This window comes from Trachemys scripta, chromosome 2 (genome assembly GCF_013100865.1).
Source record: "Trachemys scripta elegans isolate TJP31775 chromosome 2, CAS_Tse_1.0, whole genome shotgun sequence".
NCBI classification, from domain to species: Eukaryota; Metazoa; Chordata; order Testudines; family Emydidae; genus Trachemys; species Trachemys scripta.
The window spans coordinates 188,678,822-188,705,608 of NC_048299.1; the positions used below are offsets into that span (position 1 = coordinate 188,678,822).

Sequence of the window (26,787 nt, forward strand, 5' to 3'; positions counted from 1 at the left end):
GTTTCATGAGCAGTATGTTCATTCATGTCTAAGATGAGCAGTAGAGGTCCTGCTCTGGGTCACGGTGAGCAGGAGCAAGTGGCTTTGAGCAAGAAGACTCTCTGTTGGCAGTTGGCCATTGGAATGTAGGGTGGAGCAGCATTATCACGTAAATAGTACTTACTCTTGAAGAGTCTTTAATTCCTCGTGACTGCCACTAGCACTGTGCTACTTATACAAAAGCATAATTTTATCACTGCTGTGTTTTTCAAGCTATTCCAAGAGTTGTGTGGTTTGCAAGACTATGCTGCCCTCTGCTTGTTAATAGCAAATTGAACACTTCAGATAGAATTATTTTTGCTTCACTTGCTGTATATATTAAGACACTTGAACTTTTGCTAATGCCTGGACCATTATATGCCATGATAATACTTTATATTTTGCAGTAACCTTAAACTTTTACTGTTTGCAAAGAATAATTACATCATGATAAACAGCCCTGCAATTATCTATAAATTGTAGACAGTATAACAAATTGGAGCTCTATTTAGGAATGGAGTCTTTAGAAACCCTGGGAAGTTTTTGGTTTATATTTAATGACGACTTGTTTCGATTTAAACAATTTTTCACTGCTTTGCTCTGCAGTGTAACTTTGTTTTTTTTCCAGAAGTTTTGCAACTTAACATTAATTGTCTAGGAGGATCATTTAACTGATACAAATATGATTTACCATGAATTATAGTGTACTATTTAATGTATATGCCTTCTCTCTAGTCCCTAAAAATTGTACATATATATCAGTTTTTGTATAAACACCATTTTTATTACTATCATTTTGTGTCCAGCAAATGGTTTTTTGTTTGTTTATTTTTTATCTTGTGTATTGACAGGAGTTGAGCAATGTAGCTTTCAGACTCTGAATTACTAATTTCAGCAGAGTTACCACTTATTGCAATCAGAGCAAGTTCTCATCTGGTAATATGTTGCAACAATATGCAATTGTAAAGCTACAAGTATTTTAGGGATTATAAAGATACCTGTAATGATAACATTATAAAGGGCAAGAGGCTACAGAAATAATTGAGTCTGTGTTACAATCTGGTGGTTACTAATTAGACAAAATTTAACAAATTAGTGGAGGATCCAGTCCCACAGCTGGACTATACATATTACTTCAGCACTAACTTACACCTATAGGTTCCCCTCCAATTTTTCCTAAAAGGTCTCCATCTGCTCGAAGTTGTATAATTTGGAAGTCACTTTTCAGATCTTCTATTTTTTTTTAATACTAAATAGCAGCATTGAGAATTGCACTTGTTAAATAATTCAAAAGTTGAATTTAATAGCTAATGTTTATACTAATTTTTCCCTTTTTTTCCCTGCTCCACTTTTCTCAAGGCCAGCAAAGTGTTACCAGAGAGCTTGGTGACTGCTTTATTTCTTCTTTCCTTGGACATGCCATTCTCCTTGGAATATCCAAGTATTCATGAGTCTGTGGCAGCCTATTTGGAGCAGATGAATTCTGAGAACTACAGTATTTATAAACAAGCTGCAGAGGCTGTTCATTCAATTGACTGCACCTGTAACTTTATGATGGATGTCCATAAGGAGGTATTGAATTCTGGTATACAAACTATACTGAAAAGCCTTTTGAAAATTAAAAACAAACAAAAAACTAGAGACCAAAATATTTAGGTGTGAGAATATTCCTTGTCCTGTGTTGATATGTGTACTTGTCTGACATGAGGGTAACAATCAGTTTCACTTAATAGCAACCAGAAAGTTGAGAAAATCTGGCAAATGCAGGACGAAAAATTAAGGGGGTATTGCTTTGTGAATTTATAACCAGAAAGGTATGAAAGTAAGAATAGTATATTTTAAAGGAAAAAATGCTGTAAAGTAATTTGCACTATTTGAAATAACTTAGTACATTTTATATTCCAAGCAGTCCAAATAAGATGGCACTAACAACTAGGTAAAGACCTTTCGACGCTCATTATGCTGCTAATTTTGAGAGAGATATCATTGTTGTCTTCATGTGTTTTATGGACATTTACTCCATTAGGTACTCTATTTCTTGTCTTCTTGTTAAGGATATAAATGTGTTTTATAGTGTTAAATGATTCCAGTGTGGTACTAACATGTCCTCTTCCATGACCCAGTATAAAGTTGTTTCTGTTTGTACAGACTACTACATTCCTTGTTCCATTAATAAAGGCAATAGAGAGAAGTTACATCAGGCACAGTACCAAAGAAGTCTAATGTTATTTGTGGACAGAAGCATCATCATGTAGTTAGAATGCTGAGTTTATTCATCAGTTACATACACAGATTCAGAAACTGAATTTATGTCCTTGTACTTAACATTCAACTTAACTAGCTCTTAAAATTAAAGTTTAAATGATTCATATTTAATACCTAACTCTAAAGGGTTAGCCTTAACAAATGTACAAAAATATAATTTTATGTTTTGATGAGATTAATAAAGTTAGTTCTAGTACAGATAACACTGCTCTACAGCCAAAATGCTTCTGGGTCACTGAGAACGAAAATGATGCTTAAAATTGTTGATTGGCTCTAGTTTTCAAGATATGCTATTGGGTCAGTATATACGACCCTGGACTTGGGAATGGCGGAGGATAAGTGAGTTATAAAGGGAAGGGATCTCAATTTAAACCAGAAATGACTAAAATACATCTTTGACTGGATCTATGAATAAATCTATGACTGGGTTTGGACAGTACTTGCTTTTTAGGCAAAACAATGAATGATGCAATCTGAAGCCAGTATTGCGTCATACATGATACGAATTGCATCATGTTATTCCTAGAAGTCATGGATGATGCAATCATAACGAAGCTTACATCATTCTGCTGAACAAATTGCCCTATATCAGCTCTAGAAATCATACTGTGTCGTGCTCTCTTATTTGTCAGTGTTTGATTTTGCAAAGGGACACATCTCTGTTTAGCCAAAGTGAGCAGAGATGCCTCGTACTTGTGTGAACAGTGCAGATAACTTCTGCTATGTTTGTGGTGAAGTGACTTTGCATCACAAAAGCCCAGTATAACCACTATGGTTAAGAAAGCCTATCACCTTTATTTTGGCTGCAAAATTGGAGATCAGGACAAGAGGTGAGCCCCACCCATATGCTGCAACACTTGTGCAACAAATCTTTGCCAGTGGTTGAACAGGAAAAGGAAATCTATGCCTTTTGCGGTGCCAATGATTTGGAGAGAGCCAACAGATCATACCAGCAATTGTTACTTCTGCATGGTGCCTCCAGTGGGGAAAGGTGTGTCAAAGAAGAAAAAGTGGACTGTGCATTATCCAAACATTCCAGCAGCTATACGCCCCGTACCCCCTGGAGAAGGACTGCCGGTTCCTGATGCACCAGAATCATTCTGACTTGAATCAGACGAGGAAGAGGATGAAACTTCTGGTCCTGAACCATCAATGTCACAAGACCCACATTTTCTCCCGTCCTCCTCCTCTGAACCACACCTCATATCACAAGGTGAACTGAATGACCTTGTCAGGGATTTGGAACTATCCAAGAGTAAGGCAGAGCTGTTGGGCTCCAGACTACAGCAGTGGAATCTCCTGGCAGGTGATGTTAGGGTTTCCGTGTTCTGTGACAGTCAAAAGGATCTTGTCCCATACTTCTTCATGGAAGGTGATCTTGTAGCCGGCAACAACATCGATGGTGTGATGGCAGCCCTCAACATCGTTCACGATCCAGATGAGTGGAGACTGTTCATTGATTCATCGAAGACGAGTCTTAAAGCTGTTTTACTGCATAATGGCAATGTTTTGCCATCAATTCCAGTTGGTCATGCAGTCCATATGAAGGAAACCTATGACAACATGAAACAGCTTTTGAGGTGCATAAAGTATGACCAACATCAGTGGCAGCTTTGAGGCAATTTGAAGGTTGTTGCTCTCTTGCTTGGTCTGTAGACTGGATACACAAAGTACTGCTGTTTTCTCTGCGAATGGGATAGTCGTGCAAGAGATTCCCACTACATCAAGAAAGATTGGCCACTCCGACAGTCATTGGAGCCTGGGAGGAAAAGTGTTCAGCATCCACCACTTGTTGAATCAAGGAAGATTTTGTTACCACCCTTACACATCAAGCTGGGTCTGATGAAGAACTTTTGTCAAGGCCATTGACAAAACACAAGCAGCTTTCAAGTACCTCAGTGGAAAATTTCCAAGATTAAGTGAAGCTAAGATAAAGGAAGGTGTCTTTGTTGGTCCTCGTGAACTTCTTCGAGATGATGCATTTGACCATGCACTGTGTGGCAAGGAAAAGATGGCATGGAAAGCCTTCCAGTTAGTGGCAATAAATTTTTTCGGAAACAACAAGGCAGACAACTACAGGTTGTTGGTGGAAAACCTCCTCAAGGCATACAAAAGCCTTGGTTGCAAGATGTCACTAAAGATACATTTTTTGCACTCTCATCTAGATTTTTTTCCACCGAACTGCGGAGCAGTGATTGACGAGCACGGCGAGCAATTTCACCAGGACATTGCAACAATGGAGAAACACTATCAGGGCAAATGGAGCCCATCAATGCTTGCAGACTATTGCTGGACAGTGACAAGAGATGCTCCATTTAATGAATACAAGAGACAAGCCAAGAAGCGCAGAGTAGACACTGAATAGGACTAAACTATGTACATAATAGTTTTTTGCCTTTTGTTTCATAATAAATTTGATTTATATAACGCTTTTGCTGATTTTTAAAGTGTTCCATAAACAGGACAGGTGAAATATTATCATGTAAAGCAACCATAAACACATGAAAAGACCTAGGTTTACGATTTATGATTAAAACTACTATCTACACAATATACATAGACATAAAATGTAAAAACTTAAATATCTTAGAAACAGTAGCTAATCAGTTGTTTTAATTGTCATATTTGAATTCAGCACATCAAAATACATAAATAGCACATTTTATCTCTGAAGCAGACGACTTCTCAAAAATTGTAGACCAGTGTAATCTGGATTAACAGTGTAATACTTTATAGACCCCAGTTAAGAAAACACATATTGATCTTTACTGTAGTCTTGAAGGGCATATTTCATTATTAAAATAGCTTAAATATTAAGGGCTCAGGAATATTTTGAGATGCTCTGATGTGTTATGGTCCTAATGCTGCAAAATGCTGGGCACCCGCTGTTCGTATTGAAGTTAATGGGAACTGAGGAAGTTTAGCACCTGCGAGGTATTTAGCAGACCACAAGATCAAACCCTAAACATGGGCATTTGTACTCGCTAACATGGACAATTGATCACATTGTTGTAATTTGTTTTAAAAGTATTTAATAGTAACTGTAACTTGTAATCCTGGTTAACCACATGGAATGGTGTTGTTTCCATTGCAGAAGGAGACTGAGCCTGGCAAGATGTAATTAGTGGATACCACAAAATTTTCTATTGAATGTAATTTTTCAGAATGTATAGAAGTAGCTTATTTTTTAAATTAACATTAATAATTGCCTTTATTTATTTTTTTATTTTTATTTTTTAGGGAGAAAAAAACTTCTTTGAACTAGTGGAATTGGCAGATCAGGCCCTAAATAGCCTTCCTTATCATCAGCACTTTCCCGTGCTTCAGGAAATCATCCATATTTGCTTGAATATGTAAATAAATTATTATTTTAAATTATTACTGTTTGAGGAAGTACACTGTTTTCTTTGTATAGAAGAACTGTGTCCTATATGTTGCAGGTAAAGTGTGGGATCTTTACTCATTCTAGATTATGGTCTTGTTCCCATCATTAATTTATCCAGCCGTATCTTAAAAGAAAAGAGCTGTGCAAAGTTTTGTCACTAAACTAATTACAAAAAGGGGTAGAGCATTTGGATTTTTTTTTTTTTTTAAAAAGGCATCTCAATGTATTTGAAAGTCGAAGCCACCATTTTAACTCTGGCATTAGTTGAAAACAGATTAGAAAGTAACTTTAAGGAGACTTGTTTAAGGACAACCTGGCATAATTTTGCATTTGAAGCTTAAATGTGATAATGAGGAATTTGGGGAGTAGCCCTTAAAACTTTTCTGGTACACTTTCTCTCTCCTGGGCTGTTGTCCCTCCTTCCCCTTTTGACTGACTTCTGCTCTGATCCCCATTTTGGATATTTTCCAGAGATGATTTTTTTAAAACTTTTTTACTGCAGTTGTTCTGCTAGCATAATGTTTAGAGGAAACTCTTTCTTATGTTGTAAATTCCAATGGGAGCTTATTTACCAAATATCTTTTTTTAAACGTACAATACGTAAATATTTCTACTAGCCTGTGCTTCCTGAAAAGGAGATCCTGCATTGTAGTCTTGGTATGAAATTCAAATCTCAGGTGGCTAGTTATACTTCAAAATTCTTTTCATGGCCAGCTGGTATCAAAGACCGGGGGATGCTGTGCCTTGTGTGGTCCCACCCTCGCTCTGCCCCCAGACCATCTCCTGCTTCCTGTTGGGGCTCTGCAATTCTCCCCCATGGGCAGAGGCCCGGGCTGGGGCTGGTGCCGGCCAGGGACCCTGGGCGATGGGAGCTGGTGCTTGCGCTGCCAGTCTGTCCAGTTTTTGGGGCGGGATGGCATGCCACGCCACCTGGCACTCTGGGGCTGGGTGGGGGAGCCACACTGCCCACTCAGTGTACTGGTGCTGGGTGCTGTGCCTCCCTCCCAGCGCTCTGGGGCTTGTGTGGGGGAGTGCCACCCAGCGCTCTGGGGCTTGTGGGGCGGGGAGTGCTGCCCACCCGCCCAGCGCTCCGGGACTTGGGGGGGGAGGGGCCTCTGATCACCTGCCTTGCGCTCCGGGGCTTGGTGGGGGATATGCCACCCACCCGGCGCTCCGGGGCTTGGAGGGGTGCCACCCACCTGGGGCCTGGGGCACTCAGGTGGTCTGGGGCCTCGGGACGGGGTTCTGGTGGGAGGTAGCAGAGTGGGATGGGTGGGACCTTGAGCAGAAGGGGTGGGCCAGGCTGGGGACTAGCCTCCCCGAGCCCAGGATTCACCCTCTGCCCCTGACTCTTTTCATTTTAACATACGTAGTTTCTTTGGAAAACTGGTTTCTGACAATTGTGAGCAAGTTATGAAGGCAGGAAACAACAAATTTCATAGTCCGAAGAGACATTTCTCTTCATGCTGCCTGTCAGAAAATGTGAATTCCTCTATTTTCTGCTACTAATTAGGTTTATATCTGATAAATGTTTATTACTGCTAGGGGATTTGTCACTACCTATTAGTGCTAAGGAATCACTTAAAAAAGTTGTGCTCCTTTTTTCAGTATCCATTGCATTCTTGAGATCGACTTTGCAGTTTTAGTTATGTTGGCTCACTTATACGTACGTTGTTTTGATCATGTGCCAGATTTATACAACTTAAACATAACTAAAATGTGAAAAATATCACAATATTTTTACATTTTTCAAATTTCCCAACCAGGATTACTAGTCTGGTCAGCTATAGTGCCACATTATATCAAGGTAAACTTAAATGAAATGTGCACAAATGTGAATATAAGTATAATAAGTTGCAGTTTTACAATGTTGGAGGAAAATTCAAAATGACTTCTGAACTCTTTGTATATTGAGTCATTTCTTCTTCAGGATGACCATCTGCACTTCAGAAGGAATGTTGCCTGTGTGCCCTGCAGTACACTGGATGTCATGATAAATTTTGCAGAAGTCCTCCATGTCTTACTCTGTAAAACAAGCATGTTTATCAATATGGTACAACAAACTGTATAGCAGCTAATTTATCTTGGATATTTAACTGTTTCCACTTGTAGCTGGAAGCCTGCCCAGGCTAACCCATTGCTGCAGGCAGAGAGTCAGAAGGTGCTTCTCCATCTGTTGTCCCATCCTCTGCTGAATATAAAAACTGAAGCTTACCATTGCTGTCTGGAAATTGTTAAGGTTAGAGCTACATATGGGTTTTGTAATGTTTTCTTTGAAGAAAATGTGGATTTTTTTTGTCATTTATCAGTGGTTTTACAGTTTAGTCTGTTTCCAGTCTGCTATATATTGGTTTGGATTTGAAGATTGATGTTTTATTTGTAAAAGAGTGATGTTTAACTGGTTTGGCTATAGATCATACTACATATAGTGGCAGGGGTTCATGGAGTCTGGGATTCATATTGTTTGAAAAATCAAAATAATGTGTTTAGCTTTTTTTCCAAAAACCCTCTCAATAGCCTGCATCTCATTAATTTTACCTCCCTTATAACAGCTTAAAACGTGATATTTAAATTAATTTTAGATCACAAATGAGTTATGCAGTTTAATTAGCTTGGATACTGAAGCTAGACTTGGTAGGTTCACTTTTGTTTCTGATCATTTTCACTTCTTGGTCCTTGTGCATTAGTGCAATGTCATTTGAGTTGACAGCTCTTCTAGGAAAGCTTTATTTATATAAAAAGTTTACTGAAAGTATTAATAAAGACGCAAACATATTTTGTGAATCTATATTCAAGTAATTGATGAAGGATCTCTTTAGACTAATAGATGACCTGAAAAAACAACAAAAAATCGTTTGTGTTCTTTTTCTTCTTTATGACTTAAACACCCTGTTTAAAGTGTTTAATTTAAGACAAGTCAACCTTTTTGTTTACATGTATGTACCTAATTTTGACTTTAAAAATATCAGGAATATTAAATCTTATCTCTTCATTTTTCTGTGGATATGTTTTATGGGTGACTCATACATGTGGTTTGATAAGGAGTTTCTCGTCCTTTAGCCAAAGGGATAGAGTTGCGAATTCTGTAAAACGTAGCTGTATTCTGAAAAGTGACTAAGTAGAAATGGCAACTTCTTACTTAAAAGCTTACTTCCTGCTTGTATTCAGAGTTGTATTTGTTCACTTTAGTGACAAATATATTTTTACTGCTTTTTACAATTCTGTCTAAATGTTAACTCTTCCAAAACAACACAACAGGCAGAGAGAATTATGGATTTGTTTTCTCTATGAACAGAACTGTTTACTAAGTTTCAATCATTTATATTTGTGCAATCCAACTGAAGGCATTGGTTGTACATGTGTGTCACTGAGTGGTTCATTTAACTTATAATATCTGCGTTGAGTTTCACAGACAGAAGTTAAAAATCAAACATCATTGTACTTGTTAACAGATGGAAATCCTTTCCTCAAACAAAAAACCCCTCAGTTCCTGCCCCAGAGAGATCTTTGTCTTCCGTTTGCACAGTGCATCGCACACTGTGGTCCTTATCTGTGACTTAGGTACCTAGGCATTACCACAATACAAATAATATTCAAACTACTATTTTTAATCACTTTTCACACTCCAAAACCTGTCCCAAATGTTTGCATTAAATATATATTCACAAAAAACAAAAGTTTAAGGAGTTTGAATAAAATCAGGTAACTTCTCAATTGTTTTTTATTTTCACTTTCATAGAATCTGTGATGTCATAATCCTACTAATTCTCCACTTATCCATCATCTAGGGTAGTCAAAAACTAATTTTTGATGCGAACAACAAAAGGACAAAAACTTTTCTCCAGGTCATGATACATATTGTAAAGAGTAGTATTCTATCTTTTCCTTTGTAGGGTACCTTTAAGGAATTTTGGTGAAATTCTGTTCCCATTGTAGTTGATGGTAGTACTCCATTGACTTCAGAAGAGCCAGAATTTCTTCCTTGGTCTTTCTCTCTCTCTCACCCCCCCCCCCCCCCTGTTTTCTAATACATGGATTATATTTGTCTAATCTAGCTTCTGCAGAGTTTGGGAAAATATATGCATACTGGATGAGATGCATATTGTATATTTAGTTTCTGATTCTTTTTACTAAATCTTCTTTTAGTAAACCCCCCTCTGGTTTTATATTTAGGAATTTCACATGGACCATTCCAGAAAGTTGAAATGACGTTCAACCTTTAAAAAGAGTTCATGAAGGATCAGTGTCTACAGCCTACTTTGCTTGGGATTCTCAGTCAGGAGGCAAAGGTGTCTACTTCCGTAGTGCTCTGCTTTCAGGACTGTGGTCCTCTGAAATGCTCAGGAAATGCCCAATTAACCTCAAATGAGAATTGAGTTACCAAGTTGTCACAGCAGGAAAGGGGGAAAGCAACAACCTGTAAAGAATAACATATTTGTATTGTCATATAAATTTATGAAGCAACAGTAGCACCAACATTTATTCTGTAGCTCCTGCATGCTTATACTTTGCATGGTAATTGGGGCCGTTTTAGCATAGTCCTTATCCCTGAAACACGCAAAGTGAGAAATAGCATCTGCAAGATAAGGTATAGAAATGGGAACTTACTTGAATTTAGAAATTAACCATTTACTTTTTTTTCTAGGAATGTTTGGGTATCCATAATGTCACAAAACCTGTGTCTTCAATTTGTCATGGAGTTCACTTTCTTCTTCATCCAAAGGTTTTATATGAAGTCTCTACATTTGGCCTCCAGGAGTCCAAAAATGAGGTACAATATTTAAAATAATCTTATGGGTTGACATTTATGCATGAAGGAATGGTCCATCTCAATATCGTTAATGGAGTTTTCAGTCTTGGGAGATGGAAAGATAATTTTAACTTCTCTTCAGGTATTGTAACAAAAGAGTTAAAAGTACTTTTTACTGAGAACGTAATAATAAACCGAGAAATAAAGTTAATAATTACATTGCTTAGTTTCTTGCATACTGAAAAGCTGTATATACAGAGAAGCTGTACAAAGGATTCTTTCCTGTACGTGTATTAAAATACAGATGAAATTAATCTGGTTTATATCACTAGATAAAAATCTTCTCTAATGCATTGATTTTATTGGGAAGATACAGTAAAGAGGAATGTTTTGTTTTGTTTTGTTTTTAATCTTATTATCCTGACTTGCAAAATATCAATTTGCAAAATAATACTCTAAGTACTAGTATAACGTTAATAGCAAATAATCTTAGGTCCTGATTCATCAAACACTCTTAAGTTTGCTTAAATTTAAGCATGTGAATAGTTCTGCTTAAAAGAAAAGGAACTACCCATGTGCTTATTGCAGGGGTAGGCAACCTTTCGGAAGTGGTGTGCCAAGTCTTCATTTATTCACTTTAATTTAAGGTTTCGCGTGCCAGTAATATATTGTAACGTTTTTTAGAAGGTCTCTCTCTATAAATTTATATTATATAACTAAACTATTGTTGTATGTAAAATAAACAAGGTTTTCAAAATGTTTAAGAAGCTTCATTTAAAATTAAATTAAAATGCTGATCTTACACCGCCAGCCTGCTCAGCCCGCTGCCAGCCTGGGGTTCTGTTCACCTAGGCCGGGCTTAGCGGGGCCTGTGGCCGGGATGCCGGCTGGCAAGGGTCCGGCAGCCGGGACCCCAGACCTGGGGGAGGTTCAGGGGTCAGGCCAGAGGGCTGGGTGTGTGGGGGGGTCAGGGCAGAGGGCTGGGAGCGTGTGGGGGGTGCAGGGCAGAAGGCTGTGTGTGTGTGTGTGGGTTCAGGGGTCAGGGCAGAGGGCTGGGAGGTGTGGGGGTGCAGGGCGGAAGGCTGTGTGTGTGGGTTCGGGGGTCAGGGCAGAGGGCTGGGGGTGTGTGTGGAGGTGCAGGGCAGAAGGCTGGGTGTGCGGGGGGTTCAGGGGTCAGGGCAGAGGGCTGGGGTGCTCGGCTCGTGGGAGTGCTCCCAGCCCCCTGCCCTGAGCGGCTCATGGCAGGGGGCTGGAAGGGATATGCCCTCTTCCACCCCCTTCCCCAAGGTCCTGTCCCTACCTCTTCTCTGCCTCCTCTACGGAGCAGCGAGCATGCTGCCACTCATCCCCCTCCCCCTCTGAAGGCCATCAGCTGATCGGCGCAGGGAAGGAGAGGAAGAGGGGCAGGAAAGCACCACGCTGGGGGAAGAAGCGGGGGAGGGAGGAGGCTTGGCTCCTGCAGGACCAAGCTCAAGCTTCTGTCTCCTGCCCCCGCAGGGGAGAGCGGTGGGCGGGGGGAGGCTGAGTGGGGCTGGGGGCCGGGACCGCGGCAGGCAGCAGCGTGCCACTCAAAATCTGCTTGCGTGTCGTGTTTGGCATGTATGCCATAGGTTGCCAACCCCTGGCTTATTGTATAAATGTTTGAAGGATTGGGTTCATAATTTATATTCATTCCCTGGATCTAATTTAGAACTGATGTAAATTAATTGAAATAAATTGAAATTTAGTTGAAATCAATGTAGTAGTACCTACTTTCTAGTAGATTTGGATTTGTACTGTTGTCTGTCGATGGTTAAGGATTCTCTTAAAGCTATATGTAAGCAACATTTAACAGCTTTCTTTAGCTGCAAATTTGCTTAAAAGCATTCTTTAAAAGATTAATACCTTTAAGAGGCTTAAGTAAAATTTTGTTGCAATATATACATTTTGTGCATGGGTTTTCTAATACTGTAAAAGAGCAAGTACAGTAAAAGCTGTGTTATCCGGCGCTTTACCTACCAGAAAGCTCTAGAAACCGGCATTTCTGATATCCATTAAAAGTCCAGTTGGCAGGGGGCTGGCAGGCTCCCTTCCAGGCTCCCCAGAAGCGGCGACATGTCCCTGCTGCTCCTAGGCGGAGAAACAGCCACGAGGGCTCTATGCATTGCCAATGCCATGCCCCGATCACTGGCTCCGCAGCTCCCATTGGCCAGGAACCACACCGATGGGAGCTGCGGGGCGGGGGCGGCGCCTGTGGGCAGAGGCAGCGTGCAGAGCTGCCTGGCTGAGCCTTTGCCTCGGAGCAGCAGAGACATGTTGCCGATTCCGGGGAGCCACCTGAGGTAAGCGCCGGCCAGATCCGGCACCCCAAAAGCTCTCCTGTGCCCCAATCCTCTGCACTGAGCCCCTTCCTGCACCCAAACTCCCTCCCAGAGCCTGTGCCCCACACCTCATCTCACTCACCAGCCCCTAGCCCTGAGCCCCCTCCCGCACCCAAACTCCCTCCCTCCATTGATAAGTGTAACTCTTTGTTAACCGGAATTTTTGACTAACTGGCACACCCCATTTCCCCAACATGCTGGATAACAAAGCTTTTTACTGTACTGTGATTTCTCTTATTTAGATGTTTCTTTAAAAATGACTCCAGTTCATTTTGCTTAATGAAATGAGAATCACATGGCAATTTGAATCTTAGTTTTGGAAATATAATTTAAATTGTGCTGAAATTATCGGACTTGGAACGTGTACACCTCTACCCTGATATAACGCTGTCCTCGGGAGCCAAAAAATCTTACCGCGTTATATCGAACTTGATTTGATCCGCCGGAGTGTGCAGCCCCGCCCCCCCAGAGCGCTGCTTTACTGCGTTGTATCTGAATTCATGTTATATCGGGTCGTGTTATATCGGGGTAGAGGTGCTCATATATATGCTCTTGAATTGATGCTGTTCTTTTTACCTTTAAACAGGTAGCATTCTTACACTTTTCCTAAGCATCCTTCTAATAAAATATATACACTTAGATAAGATCTAGACTTACACTTTTCCTGGGGTTTGGGTGTATTGATGCACTTCATTATTTAAGTTAAGTTTCAGCTTTAAGCTTTCAAGCACTTAACATCAGGGTGACTTAACAGAAGATCCCTGGATTCCCATGTAGAGTCTAAGAATTTCCTATGCTGAACCTCATTCTGTGAAGGATAAGTTAGTGAGTTATGGTTATCTGCTATGGCTGTTAAATGTTTTTGTTGTTGTTTGGAGGGAGTGAGCATCTACCTTTTGCTACATAAACCGCCTGAAAGCTTTGATAGGTCTTTACAGTGTAAAGAAGGCTGGGCTTTCAGAAGATAGTGTTTCTCCTTGTTGCCATTAGAGCAAAAATAGCATTCAACGCTTAAACTCTTTGAAACATATATAGTTATTGGTGATTGTTGCAAGTGTTATGCGGGTCTTAGGCCATGTGTACACTTTACTGGTGTAGAATTACTGATAAACTGTGCCAGCAAAACATGCCTATTGGGGAAGATGCGTGTATAGAAAAGAAACAAAACAAGCTATACCAGTAAAAGTGCAGCTTTGTCAGTTTAGCTGTGTCTACACTGAGGACTTCTGCCTGAACAGCTGTGCTGATAAGGGATCACACTCTTCACACCCCTGACCGATGTAGTTATGTCATCAAAAGTCTGTAGGGCAGACATAGCCTTAGCTTGCTTTGTTTGAGAAACACAAACAACTTGCTATCTTTAGTAGTGTTTGAGGAGTAATTTTGACTATTTTCTTGAAGAAAGACAAATGGTCATGCAAATAGCTTTAAATCACTCTGGGGAAAAAACAGTATGTCACGGCAGATTGAGAATTAAATGTTCCAGAGAAGTACAGTCAAATAAGAAGGGAAAGAGAACTTGTTGTATAAAGCCAGAGACTGAAGGAAAGTAAGAAAGAGGCCAATAGGTGTCTGAGTTCATAGTGACTCATTTCTCTGAATGAATAATACTTTCAGTGCTTGGAAAGATTCATTAGTATTTGAAAAGAATATGAAGTGCATTAAAACTTCAAGAGTCTAATTGTGGCATTTAATCACTAGTGTAAATAGGAGGTGGTACAGAGTTGTGTTGCCACATGTACTGGTTGCAGAGGAGTTGTTTCAGGAAAAGCAATACCTCCCTTCATGGCTATGTGCACAAGTTGGCTCAATTTTGAACCATCATTTGGAATGATTGAGCCTGCTACCTTTGGTGCAACCAACCTGCTCTGTGGAATGAACAATGGCCTCCCCTCTTGCCCTTTTGGGATGAATGGAGGGAATTATACCATCTAAGCTCAGAGACTAAGGGTTGCAAGCAGGAGCGGCTCCAGGCACTAGTGCAGCAAGCACGTGCCTGGGGCGGCAAGCCGCGGGGGGCGGCCTGCTGGTCGCTGTGGGGGCGGCAGTCAGGGAGCCTTCGGCGGCATGCCTGCGGGAGGTCCGCTGGTCCCGCGGCTTTGGCAGCAATTCGGCGGCGGGTACGTCAAAGCTGCGGGACCGGCGGACCTCCCGCAGGCATGCCGCCGAATCTGTGTTACCAGCGGACCTCCCACAGGCACGCTGCCGAAAGCCGCCTGACTGCCGTGCTTGGGGCGGCAAAATACATAGAGCCGCCCCTGGTTGCAAGTCCTTGCACGAACTGTATAAGGGAGAAGTAACTCCTTGCTTGTTCCCTCTCTGTGGTCTCCTGTAAGGGTCTTTTGCAATCTAAGCTCAAATGTGGAAGACAATACTAAACTAGCAAGTAATAGAGTCTAGTGCATATTGATTACATTTAATTACAGATGTTTTCTCCTTCAAAATCTATTTTAGAAAGCACAGCTTAATTTCATACTGTGGGATCAACAAATTGGCCTAGTCACTTTCTTCTTTCTTTATTACATTATTTTATTCTTTGTTGTTGAACAGGTGAACTCTGCTGCCAAGGCCATTCTACTGTATCTCCTGCAGGGGCGATTGATGATGACAGCACTCACCTGGAACAAGTTTATTGAGGCCCTCTATCCCATCATTCCAATTTTACAGGTACATGAAGCTTTTTTTTAAAGCACAGTTTATCTTGAGCTGAGGTTGATTACTTTATCATAAGAACACTTATACTGCAACATTGTCATGTTACACAAGGAGAAGAAAATTCAACAAGGTAAAGGGTGGAATAGATGAGCAAGTAATATTCATTTGAGCAGGCCAAAATATATGAGTGTTTAAATAGGGGACAGTTTTGTATGTATCCTAAGCAAATATGAGAAGTTCATTGCAACTGAAGAATCTGGTACGCCTGTAGAGATAAGACAAAATGGCAGACCATTCTTCCCTGTGTCAGTTCAGAACCCAACCCTTTCCATCATTCCACATTCTTGCCTCTAGGCAGGGCCGGCTCCAGGCACTAGCCTGGCAAGCAGGTGCTTGGGGCGGCCGCCCCGGAGAAGGGCGGTACGTCCAGGTATTCGGCGGCAATTCGGCAGACAGTCCCTCACTCCCGCTGGGAGCAAAGGACCTCCCGCCAAATTGCCGCTGCAGATCGCAATCGCGGCTTTTTTTTTTTTGGCTGCTTGGGGCAGCCAAAACCCTGGAGCCGGCCCTGGTTCAGGAAAACTGAAACTTTAATGTATTTCTAACATATATCTCAAAGTATTTTTTTTTACAAGTTTTTCTGCCTTCAAACCTTCCAGACCAGAGGAACACTAAAACAAAACAAAAACCACCAAACTGTAAATGGATAAAACCCAAGAAGCTTTCCCTTAGGAAATCTTTTTAGGATCAGGGTCTCATATACCACAGTTTGGAGCTTTAGTCTCTGTTTTTTATTCTATTATTTGTCTGCTTTTTTTTGCCTGAGAGATCTTAATGTAAAGGAAAATACAACAATTTTTATTGCAGTTATACAACATTCTCATCTTTCAGAATGGAAAAATACCAAGTGTCTGTCTTTCCTGTCAGTGATTTGATGTCAAGATTAGAGACCAAAAAGTTGTGCAGTAGCTAACCACATGATCTTATTTGTTTCCCTTATGCTCCCTCCTCCTTTTGCTTGTCATAGGATTTATTTAGACTTGAATTTTGTAGTTAACTGTATTTGAAATTGAGCACAACTGGGAACAAATGTTCATGTCCTGAAACAAATGTTCATGAAGTGTCTATGGTAGAAATTACAGTTGTGTTAGTTAATATGTAGTTATCAACACTTGTTAGACCATGACTGAAAATTCCGGTGTAGATGAACACACATTCACTTATGGCATACTGCTCAAATGAGATTGCAAGCTTTTTGAGGGAGGAACTGAACTTTACTGTTTATGTAGTATCTAGTATAATGGACTCCAATATAGATTGGTGTCTGTCAGCGCAACTACAACATAGATTGCAAAAATAATAAAGATCTGGCCACTTTTGCTTTATTTTCCCTCATTGTTTTTTGCGTCACTAAGTTTGGACATCTGTGGGAAGTCCCTGATTATTGAAATTTCATGTAACTTAGTGCACTACAGACCTAAATATTCTTACTATGTTTTGGCAGGAATTGACTGTCCTCCATTAGGGTAGCTTGTCTTTTTGAAACTCTTATTTTTTCTTGATTAAACAGCCAGTCTCCATGCCTTGCTTTTTAAGTCAGGGTTTGTCTACACTGCAGCTGTGGGTATGATTTGGCGCTTATGTAGATGTACCCACGCTAGATGTGCTATAGCTAACTTGCTAAAACCAGCAGTGATGATGCAGCAGCACGGGCTTCAACATGGTTTATCCAAGCTTCCCCTTTCTCACCCCCGCATTTCCCTATGTATGTACTTGCTGGTGCTGCCTCATCCTCACTGATTTTTTTAGGAAACTAGCTAGAGTACAACTGGTGTGGATATGTCTACACAAGCTATAGGTTGTATCCCTGCTGCAATGTGGACATGCTCTTTTAGAGCAAAAGGTATGCGCTTATCTTTACTCCCTGTTCAATCCAACAAGAACTCTTGCCCTTCTCTTTTCTCCCGTATCCTACTTGCTCCATCCCATCCTTCATATCTGTTTCTGGTGCTAAAATCTCCCTTCTACTACCTTCTAATCCTACAAGCTCGTACTTCATGTTATGTCTGACTCTTCTTGATTCCTTCCTTTTGCCTAACTTTTAAGTGCTATCTATCTCCTCAGTTATTACTTGTAAGCACACACTGTTACCTGTCTTCCCCCATTTTCCTTTAAATTTCTTTCTTCTGGGCCTGCTTTTTTTCCTACATCTCCCTTTTCCTGAACAGTGGTTCCATATTTTTCCTATTTTAGGCATTGATCCGTTCAGTGAGCTGTGTAAGAATAGACACTTTCATGGAGCCTAATCCAAGCACTGGGGCCTCAGATTACAATCTCTTCAGTGCAAATAATGTCCTGTTTGTGATTTGCAATGTAAACGTACGGTGCAGTGATTTTTGTTAAATAGTAATGGTGGGTTGTTTTATCATGGAACTGAGCACTTTTGTGAGTGCTTTGAATATATTCTCTCCCCAAAAATGTCTAGAATTATTTTAAAACAATTTTTTCCAAGCTATTAACTTTATTAGGGCTTTGCAAATTAAAAAAAGGTTAAAAACTACTGCTGTAGCCCTCCAGGCTAGAGGATCCAACGTTCACAGGCTCAGAGGGTGCTGTACCCTATGTCCCCTAAGTGATGGATAACTAAAATGTCTTTTTGCTCTTATAGTACCCAAAGTCCATTGTCTCAGCCTCAAGAGTCAGGAAGGATTTCTGAGGTGCTTGCTAAGCTGCCGCTTGTTAGCTTGATTGCTTTGTTTACCTTATATGTAAATATTCTTTCCTTTTCCTCTTCCTGTAATCAAGCCAGTCAGACAGGTGAATCCACATATCTTTGTATAAGGCAGCCTGGATTTATGCACTGCCTCCAAAACACATTTTAAGAACATATTTCCAGCACACACATATATCTTTGTACACAAACTGTACATAAATCAAGCGATAATATTTGGGACCAGCTTGTCACCAGTTTATGTATCATACTTTATGGCATATCTTTTAGATGCACACTATGACAACAGTGTTTGTGGAGGGGATAGTGAATATGTCAGGCCTGATCTGAGTTATAATATGGTTGGCCTTCTGCTTGTGGGCATTGAGGAACTCTTAAAGTCACACCTGGTTTTTGTGGAAGCATTTTATTTTGCAGAATTAAAATGATTAACTTCATGAAACAAAGTGATAGTTGCCTAAATAGTCCTTCTTCTTCTATTGCCTTAAAATAGGTGGCGTCCTATTTTTTAAATTACTGGGTTGTAAGAATTCAACTTTGGTGTGTTCTGGAAAGGTAATCATTGTCTAAACTTGAATTAGAAAGTGTGTGAGGCAATTCCTTCCCCAGATGTGCTTAGAGGGAAGAAGCATAGATTTATGAGCTGCTTGCTTTATGTGCACTTCCAAGACTGTTTCATATGAAGTACTTAGTACAACTCAATAAAATCTTACCTAGAAAACATAGTTTCCATTCATACAATTTTGTTTTTTGTCAAAAGTAGACATTCTTGTTTCTTAATTAGACAAACTGGTGAATAGATTTTTAAATATTTTTAGGGGTATGCAGACACAGAAGAGACACTGGGTAACTGCATCCTCAGTCTAAGTGAAACAGCTTCTGACAAAGGAGAAGGGATTCTTCCTAGAACTACTAGATTAAGGGCTGCTCTACGACTTCTCTTCTCAAAAAAGCAGTTGTGAGTAGTAATGTCCTGTAATAACTTCAGCGTGTGATTGATGCATGATATTAGCAAGTCTAACCTAAACTGTCAAGACTGATTTAATTGATTTACAGTGAGGGCTGATTTGAAATTTTGTGGGTAAATGATAAATAGAAGTAAGTCTTAAGCATTATCAGCGTGTTTTCCTGAAATTTTCAAACTCTGTGTGTAGATCTGAAGAGCTAAAATGCCCCACTGAAAAGAACCATGATCCTTAGTACTTTGTTTCTTTAGAGTCCGTTCTGTGGCACTGAAACATCTAACATTCCATCTCATGAATGAAGAAGGGGCCAGCCTGAAGCGCCCTCTTTTGCATAGTAGTGTTTTCTCCACTGTTCCTAACTTGCTTATTGTGGAAAGACCTATTGAGCTGAAGTTGGATGATGCAAAAGAGTCCATTTTTAAGGTGACCAAAATGTCTTTTTAACATATTTTTGTCATTCTGTCCTTTTTGAACTGCTTATTAACGTCATGTGGGAAGGCTGCTGTATGTCAATTATTTCACCTTCTGCAGGTTTCAGTAATCTTTTCCCTTGAATTGTCTTGCACTTTATAAATAAGTCTGCCAGAGAACCTCTACCCTACAAACTTTAAGAGTAGCTTTTATGTTATAAGATATGTAATGGGGTCACCTCTCGCAAGTGCCCCCTTCTGGTCTGGTGTGAGCCTTCCATTTCTTAGTTCTTGGAATGGGATGGCATCCATCTTTTGCTTCTCCCCTGGAGACACTGGCCTCTATAACAGTCCAACAGGGCCCATCGCAGAACACTCCATTGAGGTGTCCTTTTCAGCAGCCCTCCCGAGGCTCAGTCCTTAACTAGATCAGTAGGGCCCATCGTGGTACCCTTGCTTGGTCTGGCTAGGTTCTGGGCTCAGTCCTTGCTTGGTCACTGCAGCCAGCCAGGAGTTCCTTCTTAGCTTCTCCGATCTTCGGCAGTCCTCCCTGGTCTCAGCCCTGCCCGCGCTGAGCTGTCCGTAGTCCTGTTGCTCTTCCAGCCAGCCAGGAACCCAGTCCTCTGTCTTCTAGCTCCAGGCAGCAACTGACTACTCTGTCTCTGCTGCTTTTCATATGGCCCTTGTGGCCCTTGCTTGCCTTCCCCTGCAGCCACTCTAGGCTGCCTGGAGTATTTCTCCTCTGCTCCTTTCTGGGGCACGGTGAGGCAGGGCCGTGAGACCTCCAGCAGGGGGCCTCTGGACCTAGACCACCCTGTCACAAGGTGCAACAGTGAATGAGACATGGATTCACTTACTACTCAGCTTCACTAGATTTTACCTTGTGCAGATAAGTTAGCTCCACAAATGCAAAGTGGATGTACTTAGCTGCACACTATAATAGCTTATCACACTTGTTAAAATCCTATTGTGCATGAGTAGAACATTTTTTCAAATGGTCATAGTTCTGTTAAATCAAAACTATCTTTTACTAGAACACTCAAAGGCACTTTTCAATGTGAAATATTTCCAGGCCAAATGTCAAGTGTCTGCCTCTGGCCACTTGTGCTGCTGGGAAACAAAAGATCACAAGGCTTTTCTAATAATGGGAAAAGTGTACCTTTTTAAAAATCTCTCCTTTCACTCAAACAGCTGAAATCTTTTTTCCTCAATTTTCAAAAATTATTCATATTGTAGATGCTTGTAATCCAGGATAAGGCAGGTGCAAGACAATTCCTTACCATACAAGCAAATCCTACATCTATAATATAAGACAAAATCCAAGACCTACTTGTGGCTGTTGGGCTCTAGATTAGAAGTTCATGGTCTGCAGGAAACAGATGAAAACAAACAGCACCCAATAAAATAAATCAAAATGTTAAACGAGTTCTAAAAGATGACATTCTTCCTCCAACGTAAAAATAATCTAGCCTCTCGGTTTACCATTGACTTAAAAAAAAAAAAAAAAAAAAATCTATATGTATATGTTGAACTTAATTAACAGCTGACCTAAACACAAGCCATTTTACAGATAGTCTTTTGGATTTAGCTAGAATTATACTTCAATGAAATGTCAAGCATTTACATTTAGTGAACATAGGATATAGGACTATTAACTCTAGTTCCCTGCTATTGTAGGTAACTATGTCACATAATCATGAATATATGCACGTAATAATAATGTACATTACTGCACTTGTTAATTACATAAGAAAAATGAGTATGAATATAAATACTTTTTTGAAATTTCTGCATTTGCATACTTTAAAAACCAATGGGCATGGTATGTTGTTCTTTCCAATTGCTACATTCTGGAAATTGTTAAATTTTTGTTCCCCAAGAAATGCTTTAGAAGCTCAGTAAATCATACCATGATCATTCTGAGTGAATATATATATATGCTGCTTGTAAGGATTTTTAGAATGGATCCTAGTCACATTTTTTATATATATATATATATATTTCCTACACTTTGAGGGAATAAGAGGGCTAATTTTCCTGTTTAACTAAGAGACATATATTATATGCATTTCTAAATATAGTTTTGTTTTAATAGGAAGAGACAGTGGAAAAACTATATGGTATTCTTTCTTCTGACACCATTGATCTAGTTTTGAGAAAGTCTGCAGCAGAGCAGCTAGCTATAATTATGCAAGGTAAAGTGTTCTGGAAATATTGATTCATGTGCCGGTGAGCTGGTTTTCTGCTTGGAATGCTATTTTCAAATTTTAAATACATAACTTCCCCTTATTACCAATATTGCAAAACTCTAATGAAAATTTCTTAGCCCAAGTTCAAAATTTACTTGCCTGCTCTTGTTATGCTTGAGAATGAGGGATGTAGATTTTATTCTCTCATCTGGGAAGAGAGCAAGTATAATTCTGCAAAATTAAGGTAAACCTAATGACTGGTATTTAAAATAGGGCTTTTTAGATTGTCCCAGTCAACATGTTTTTTCCTTCCTTTTTTTTTTCTTGAACTTTATCACCTCATTTATTCTTGTTTATTAGAGATAATGATACTGCAAAATTCCTGCATTTCCATGCTAGTTATTTCTGCTTGTGTGGAAGAGACCATTCTCCTTAGCAAAGAGTAGGTATTTTTTTCCAGTGTCATCCCATTCTTGGCTGAGACTGTCACTTTTTAGATTATGAAGTCTATTTTGTAGACTGCAGTATTTTCTTCAAGTGAGTGAGGTCAGTCTTTAACTTGATTTGATTAAGTTACACTTGAAAACATGAGCAGTCACTGTAACAGTAGAGTCTTCTCTTATCCAAATGGTCTTGAGGCTTTGGCTAACTCACTGTACATTGCTGTGCCTTACTTAGAGTGGACAGCATAAGGAATGAACTTTCTAAAAGTTCTTAAACTTACCTTTTCCTCTCAGTTCAGTTAGATCTCCCCTTAAAGAATCTAGTAGAATGTTGAGTAGGCTGAGGGAAAGCAAGTAACTATTGCTTTTATTTAAGAGAAGTGCTGTGTGAAAAAGCCTGACTCGTTCATTCACACCACCGGCCTCAACTGATGTGCCTGGGCACAGTAGAGCCTCAATTGCAGCTAACAAGGAGCAGTTTACATTAGCCTGATCTAGTATAGGAAGCTTGAGTACCAAAAGGGGGTTCACTCTGAATGAGGAGTTCCTTCTATCTTTGTGAATTTATGTTCCTTGCAGGCCAGGACCTCAATGGTGGCTAGAATTCACCTAGATAATGTTCCTTCACTCTGCTTAATCCTAAGAAGCAGCCTGCAATTAAAAGGGGCTGAAATGTCACTTGAGTTGGAGGAGGCTTCCACAGAATCAGGATTAGCGTCTAGGATTACACTGTCTATTATAATGAAATTATAGACTCCCTATTGTTTTTAATGTAGTAGATTTGGGGAGAAGGAGTTCCATTCCATACTCTCTATAATTTGGTGGAAGCGACTGTTCATAAATTTATATCACATATAAAAAAAATCAGTGGGAGAATGTGGAGCATATGGGGAAAAATATATAAATTTTGTTAAAGAAGAACAAATTTAAGTGAATGCATGCAAACATTGAAGGGAACATTCCGTGGCTCAATACGTGGTCCAAATACACTCAGTAGTCTGAAGTCAGAGAGCTTAAGGCTTTATGTAGAGTGCACAGGTGCATTCCAAGAGTGGATCTGTACACAAATTCCTATTCAGGAATATCCTAAATACTGTAATGTTTCTTTCTCCTAGCAAGAAACCCTAATAGTAGTAGTAAACTCAGTTCTCTACAATGAAAAGATACTGACATTTCAAATATCAAATTCAGCATTTTCTTGGTTGGTCATATACATGCATACAATTCTTTTACATCCAGTGAAATACATTCCATGTTGGCTGTTGTAGTTTTCAACCTTTAGATAGGAAATAGCACTCATGACATGAAAATTTAACTCAGGGTGAAACTGCAGCTATTTTGCTCAGCCCAATAATCTCAAATTCACAAGAGAAGAATCTCTCTCATTTTAATAACAAACAAAAAACCACTCTCTGAAATAACTTCCTGAGTGTCTGATTACGGTTTTCATTTTTGAGCCAGGTGCTCTAGGTGGTGGTAATTGTACTGAAAAATAATTTCATTTGAGTATGTTTAAAAACTTACTGGTGTGTTAAGCAATGATAAACATTGTAAACATCACAGGTGAAATCCTGGTACCATCAAAGTCAGTGGGAGTTTCTCTATTGACTTAATGGAGACAAGATTTCACCTAGTTTTCCCTGTTTGTGTGTGTGTGTGTGTGTGTGTGTGTGTGTAGTGGCACCTCTAGGAACTCCTATTATGGACCCGGGCCTCATGGAATTGGGCACTGTACAAACAGATAACAAAAAGTCTCTCCACCAAAGAGTTTATCCTTGTCAATAAACCAGTATTCAGAATATTTAATAAAATAATTCCAGGGGCTGGTATGTGGAAGAGATTGGCAATGAGATACAGGATTTCACTTGAGGAATTATGGTAAAAATCATTCTCTGATGTCTACTATGTGTTGAGGGAAAATGAGTTCATGGTCTCTCTTACACTTAGTAGGCAGGCATCCGTATCTCCACAACTACCATTGTGACTGGCATAGTTATCGGCAGCCTCATTCCTGAGGACAAGTATTGAATGGGTGTGTAAACCAAATTTCCTTGTCACCCCTTGAGAATAGGTGTAAGACGTTGACAAGGCTTTGAGGAGGCTTGCATTGCTATTGCCTGTGCTGTACCTGTTCGGTGGATAGAAGGTTTGGCATTCAATGATGTAAAATTAGTACATCTCACCAGCATTAAAATGGTGTCTGCTCCCACACAGGAAGTTAAATATAAAATTGATGTGGAACTGATGGCTTTTGCTAATACTTTTTTCTCTTACAGATACCAAAATGCATGATGTTGTGAAAAAACTGGGTGTGATAGATAAAGTATTTGTTTACTTTACTGAATGTGTACACCGGGATGGCAAGGTAAAAATATTACCATGAAGTTTTTTTGTAAATGTTGTGGTAAAAGCAGTAGAACTTGGTATCTACCACCTTTTTTAAGCACAGTCTTTCAGTACATTAATTCCACTAATAACATGACCATCTAAAAACACAAGTACGTAATCTTGCTGTATCTTTGCTTTATGCATTTGGCTTTTGCTCACGGTAGGTTCCCTATTAACTTAATCCATATGTGCAGTTAGTATAGTTATCTAAATTGTGATGGAAGAATCTGCTATCCCCATTAACACAGAATCATAGAAATGGTCTGGAAGAGACTACAAGAGGTCATCAAGTCCAGTCCTCTTTGGTGAGGCAGGACCAAGTAAGCCTAGACCATTCCTGGCAGATTTTTGCCCAATCTGTTCTTAAAAACCTCCAGCAGTGGATTACACAAGCTACCTTTTTTCAGAGTAGCAGCCGTGTTAGTCTGTATCCGCAAAAAGAACAGGAGTACTTGTGGCACCTTAGAGACTAACAAATTTATTAGAGCATAAGGTTTCGTGGACTACAGCCCACTTCTTCGGATGGAATCCTGTTCTTCAATTTAGTAACCCTTCTAGTTAGTTTTTCCTAATACTTAAACTAAATCTCCCTTGCTACACATTAGCCCATTGCTGCTTATCCTACATTCAGAGGACATGAAGAACAGTTGATCTTGATCCTCTTTATAATAGCCCTTAACATATCTAAAGACTGTTATCAGGTTCCCCCTTAGTCATCTTTTCTCAAGACTGAACATGCCCAGTTTTTTTAACCTTTTCTCAAAGGTCAAGTTTTCTAATACAGTAACTTCTCACTTAACGTCCTAGTTATGTTCTTGAAAAATACAACTTTAAGCGAAACGATGTTAAGCGAATCCAATTTCCCCATAAGAATTAATGTAAATGGGGAGCGGGGGATTAGGTTCCAGAAAAAAAAATTTCAACAGACAAAAGACATTAGATACATATACAGTATAAGTTTTAAATAATTTTAAACAATTTAATACTGTACTCACCAATGATGATTGTGAAGCTTGGTTGAGACAGGGGTGTAGCGGGTTTGGGGCGCGGGGGTTTGCCCCACTCCACCCGCCAGGCGCTCGTGCCGGGGAGCGGAATTGTGGGGGGCTTCTAATGGAACATTGCAGGACTTTAAAGGAGTTTGTTCTCTAATAGGTCAGCAATCTAATAACAAAACAACATTAACCAGGAAAAGGTTAAGTGAGGAGTTACTGTACTTGCTATATTTTTTGTTGCTCTCCTTTGGACACTCTTCAGTTTATCCACATCTTTTCTGAAGTGTGGCACCCAGAACTGAACACAGTACTCCATCTGAAGACTCACCAGTGCCGAGTAGAGTGAGACAATTACCTCCCATGTCTTACAAACAACGCTCTTGTTGATGCACCCTAGAACGTTAGCCTTTTTCACAACTGCATCACACTGCTGACTCTCATTCAATTTGTGATTCACTATAGCCCCCAGATCTTTTCAGCAGTACTATCACCTAGCTAGTTATTCTCCATTTTTGTAGTTGTATATTTTATTTTTCCTTCTGAAGTGTAGTATTTGCACTAGTCTTTATTGAATTTCATTTTGTTGATTTCAGACCAATTCTCTAATTTGGTTATGTTGTTTTGAAAAGGGCAACAAAAATGATTACGGATATGGAACGGCTTCCATATGAGGAGCGATTAATAAGACTGGGACATTTCAGCTTGGAAAAGAGACAACTAAGGAGGGATATGATAGAGGTCTATAAAATCATGACTGATGTGGAGAAAGTAAATAAGGAAGTATTATTTACTCCTTCACATAACACAAGAACTAGGGGTCACCAAATGAAATTAATAGGCAGCAGGTTTAAAACAAACAAAAGGAAGTATTTTTTCACACAACTCATAGTCAACCTGTGGAACGCATTGCCAGAGGATGTTGTGAAGGCCAAGACTATAACAGGGTTCAAAAAAGAACTAGATAAGTTCATGGAGGATAGGTTCATCAATGGCTATTAGCCAGGATGGGCAGAGATGATGTCCCTAGCCTCTGTTTTCCAGAAGCTGGGAATGGGCAAATTTTGCAGAATTTTTAATTTTTTGGTGTAGAATTCCCTCAGGAATCAGAAGATCGCACAACACTTGTTCATTTTACTGAAGTTTTAATTTAAATGTATGAAGAAATGTTTTAAAATATTGACACTGGAAAATGTATCTTACCTCCGTCACATTAAGACTCTGATAGCTTGAATG

The 26,787-nt window shown here is 39.8% G+C and overlaps 1 protein-coding gene across 6 annotated transcripts in view; it reads left to right on the forward strand.

Annotated features, from left to right (window-relative positions):
* Window positions 1-26,787, forward strand: part of RTTN (rotatin) — a 163,385-nt gene that overhangs the window by 33,893 nt on the left and 102,705 nt on the right. For 5 of the 6 annotated variants that reach the window (XM_034762541.1, XM_034762540.1, XM_034762539.1 and 2 more), the window contains exons 12-20: window positions 1,378-1,590; window positions 5,524-5,636; window positions 7,781-7,907; window positions 10,314-10,439; window positions 15,329-15,445; window positions 18,983-19,122; window positions 19,381-19,552; window positions 21,635-21,734; window positions 24,448-24,536. In XM_034762541.1, coding sequence (XP_034618432.1) covers window positions 1,378-1,590; window positions 5,524-5,636; window positions 7,781-7,907; window positions 10,314-10,439; window positions 15,329-15,445; window positions 18,983-19,122; window positions 19,381-19,552; window positions 21,635-21,734; window positions 24,448-24,536 — 1,197 coding nt within the window. The remainder of the gene's footprint in view (window positions 1-1,377; window positions 1,591-5,523; window positions 5,637-7,780; window positions 7,908-10,313; window positions 10,440-15,328; window positions 15,446-18,982; window positions 19,123-19,380; window positions 19,553-21,634; window positions 21,735-24,447; window positions 24,537-26,787) is intronic. The other variant, XM_034762538.1, reaches the window with a different exon arrangement.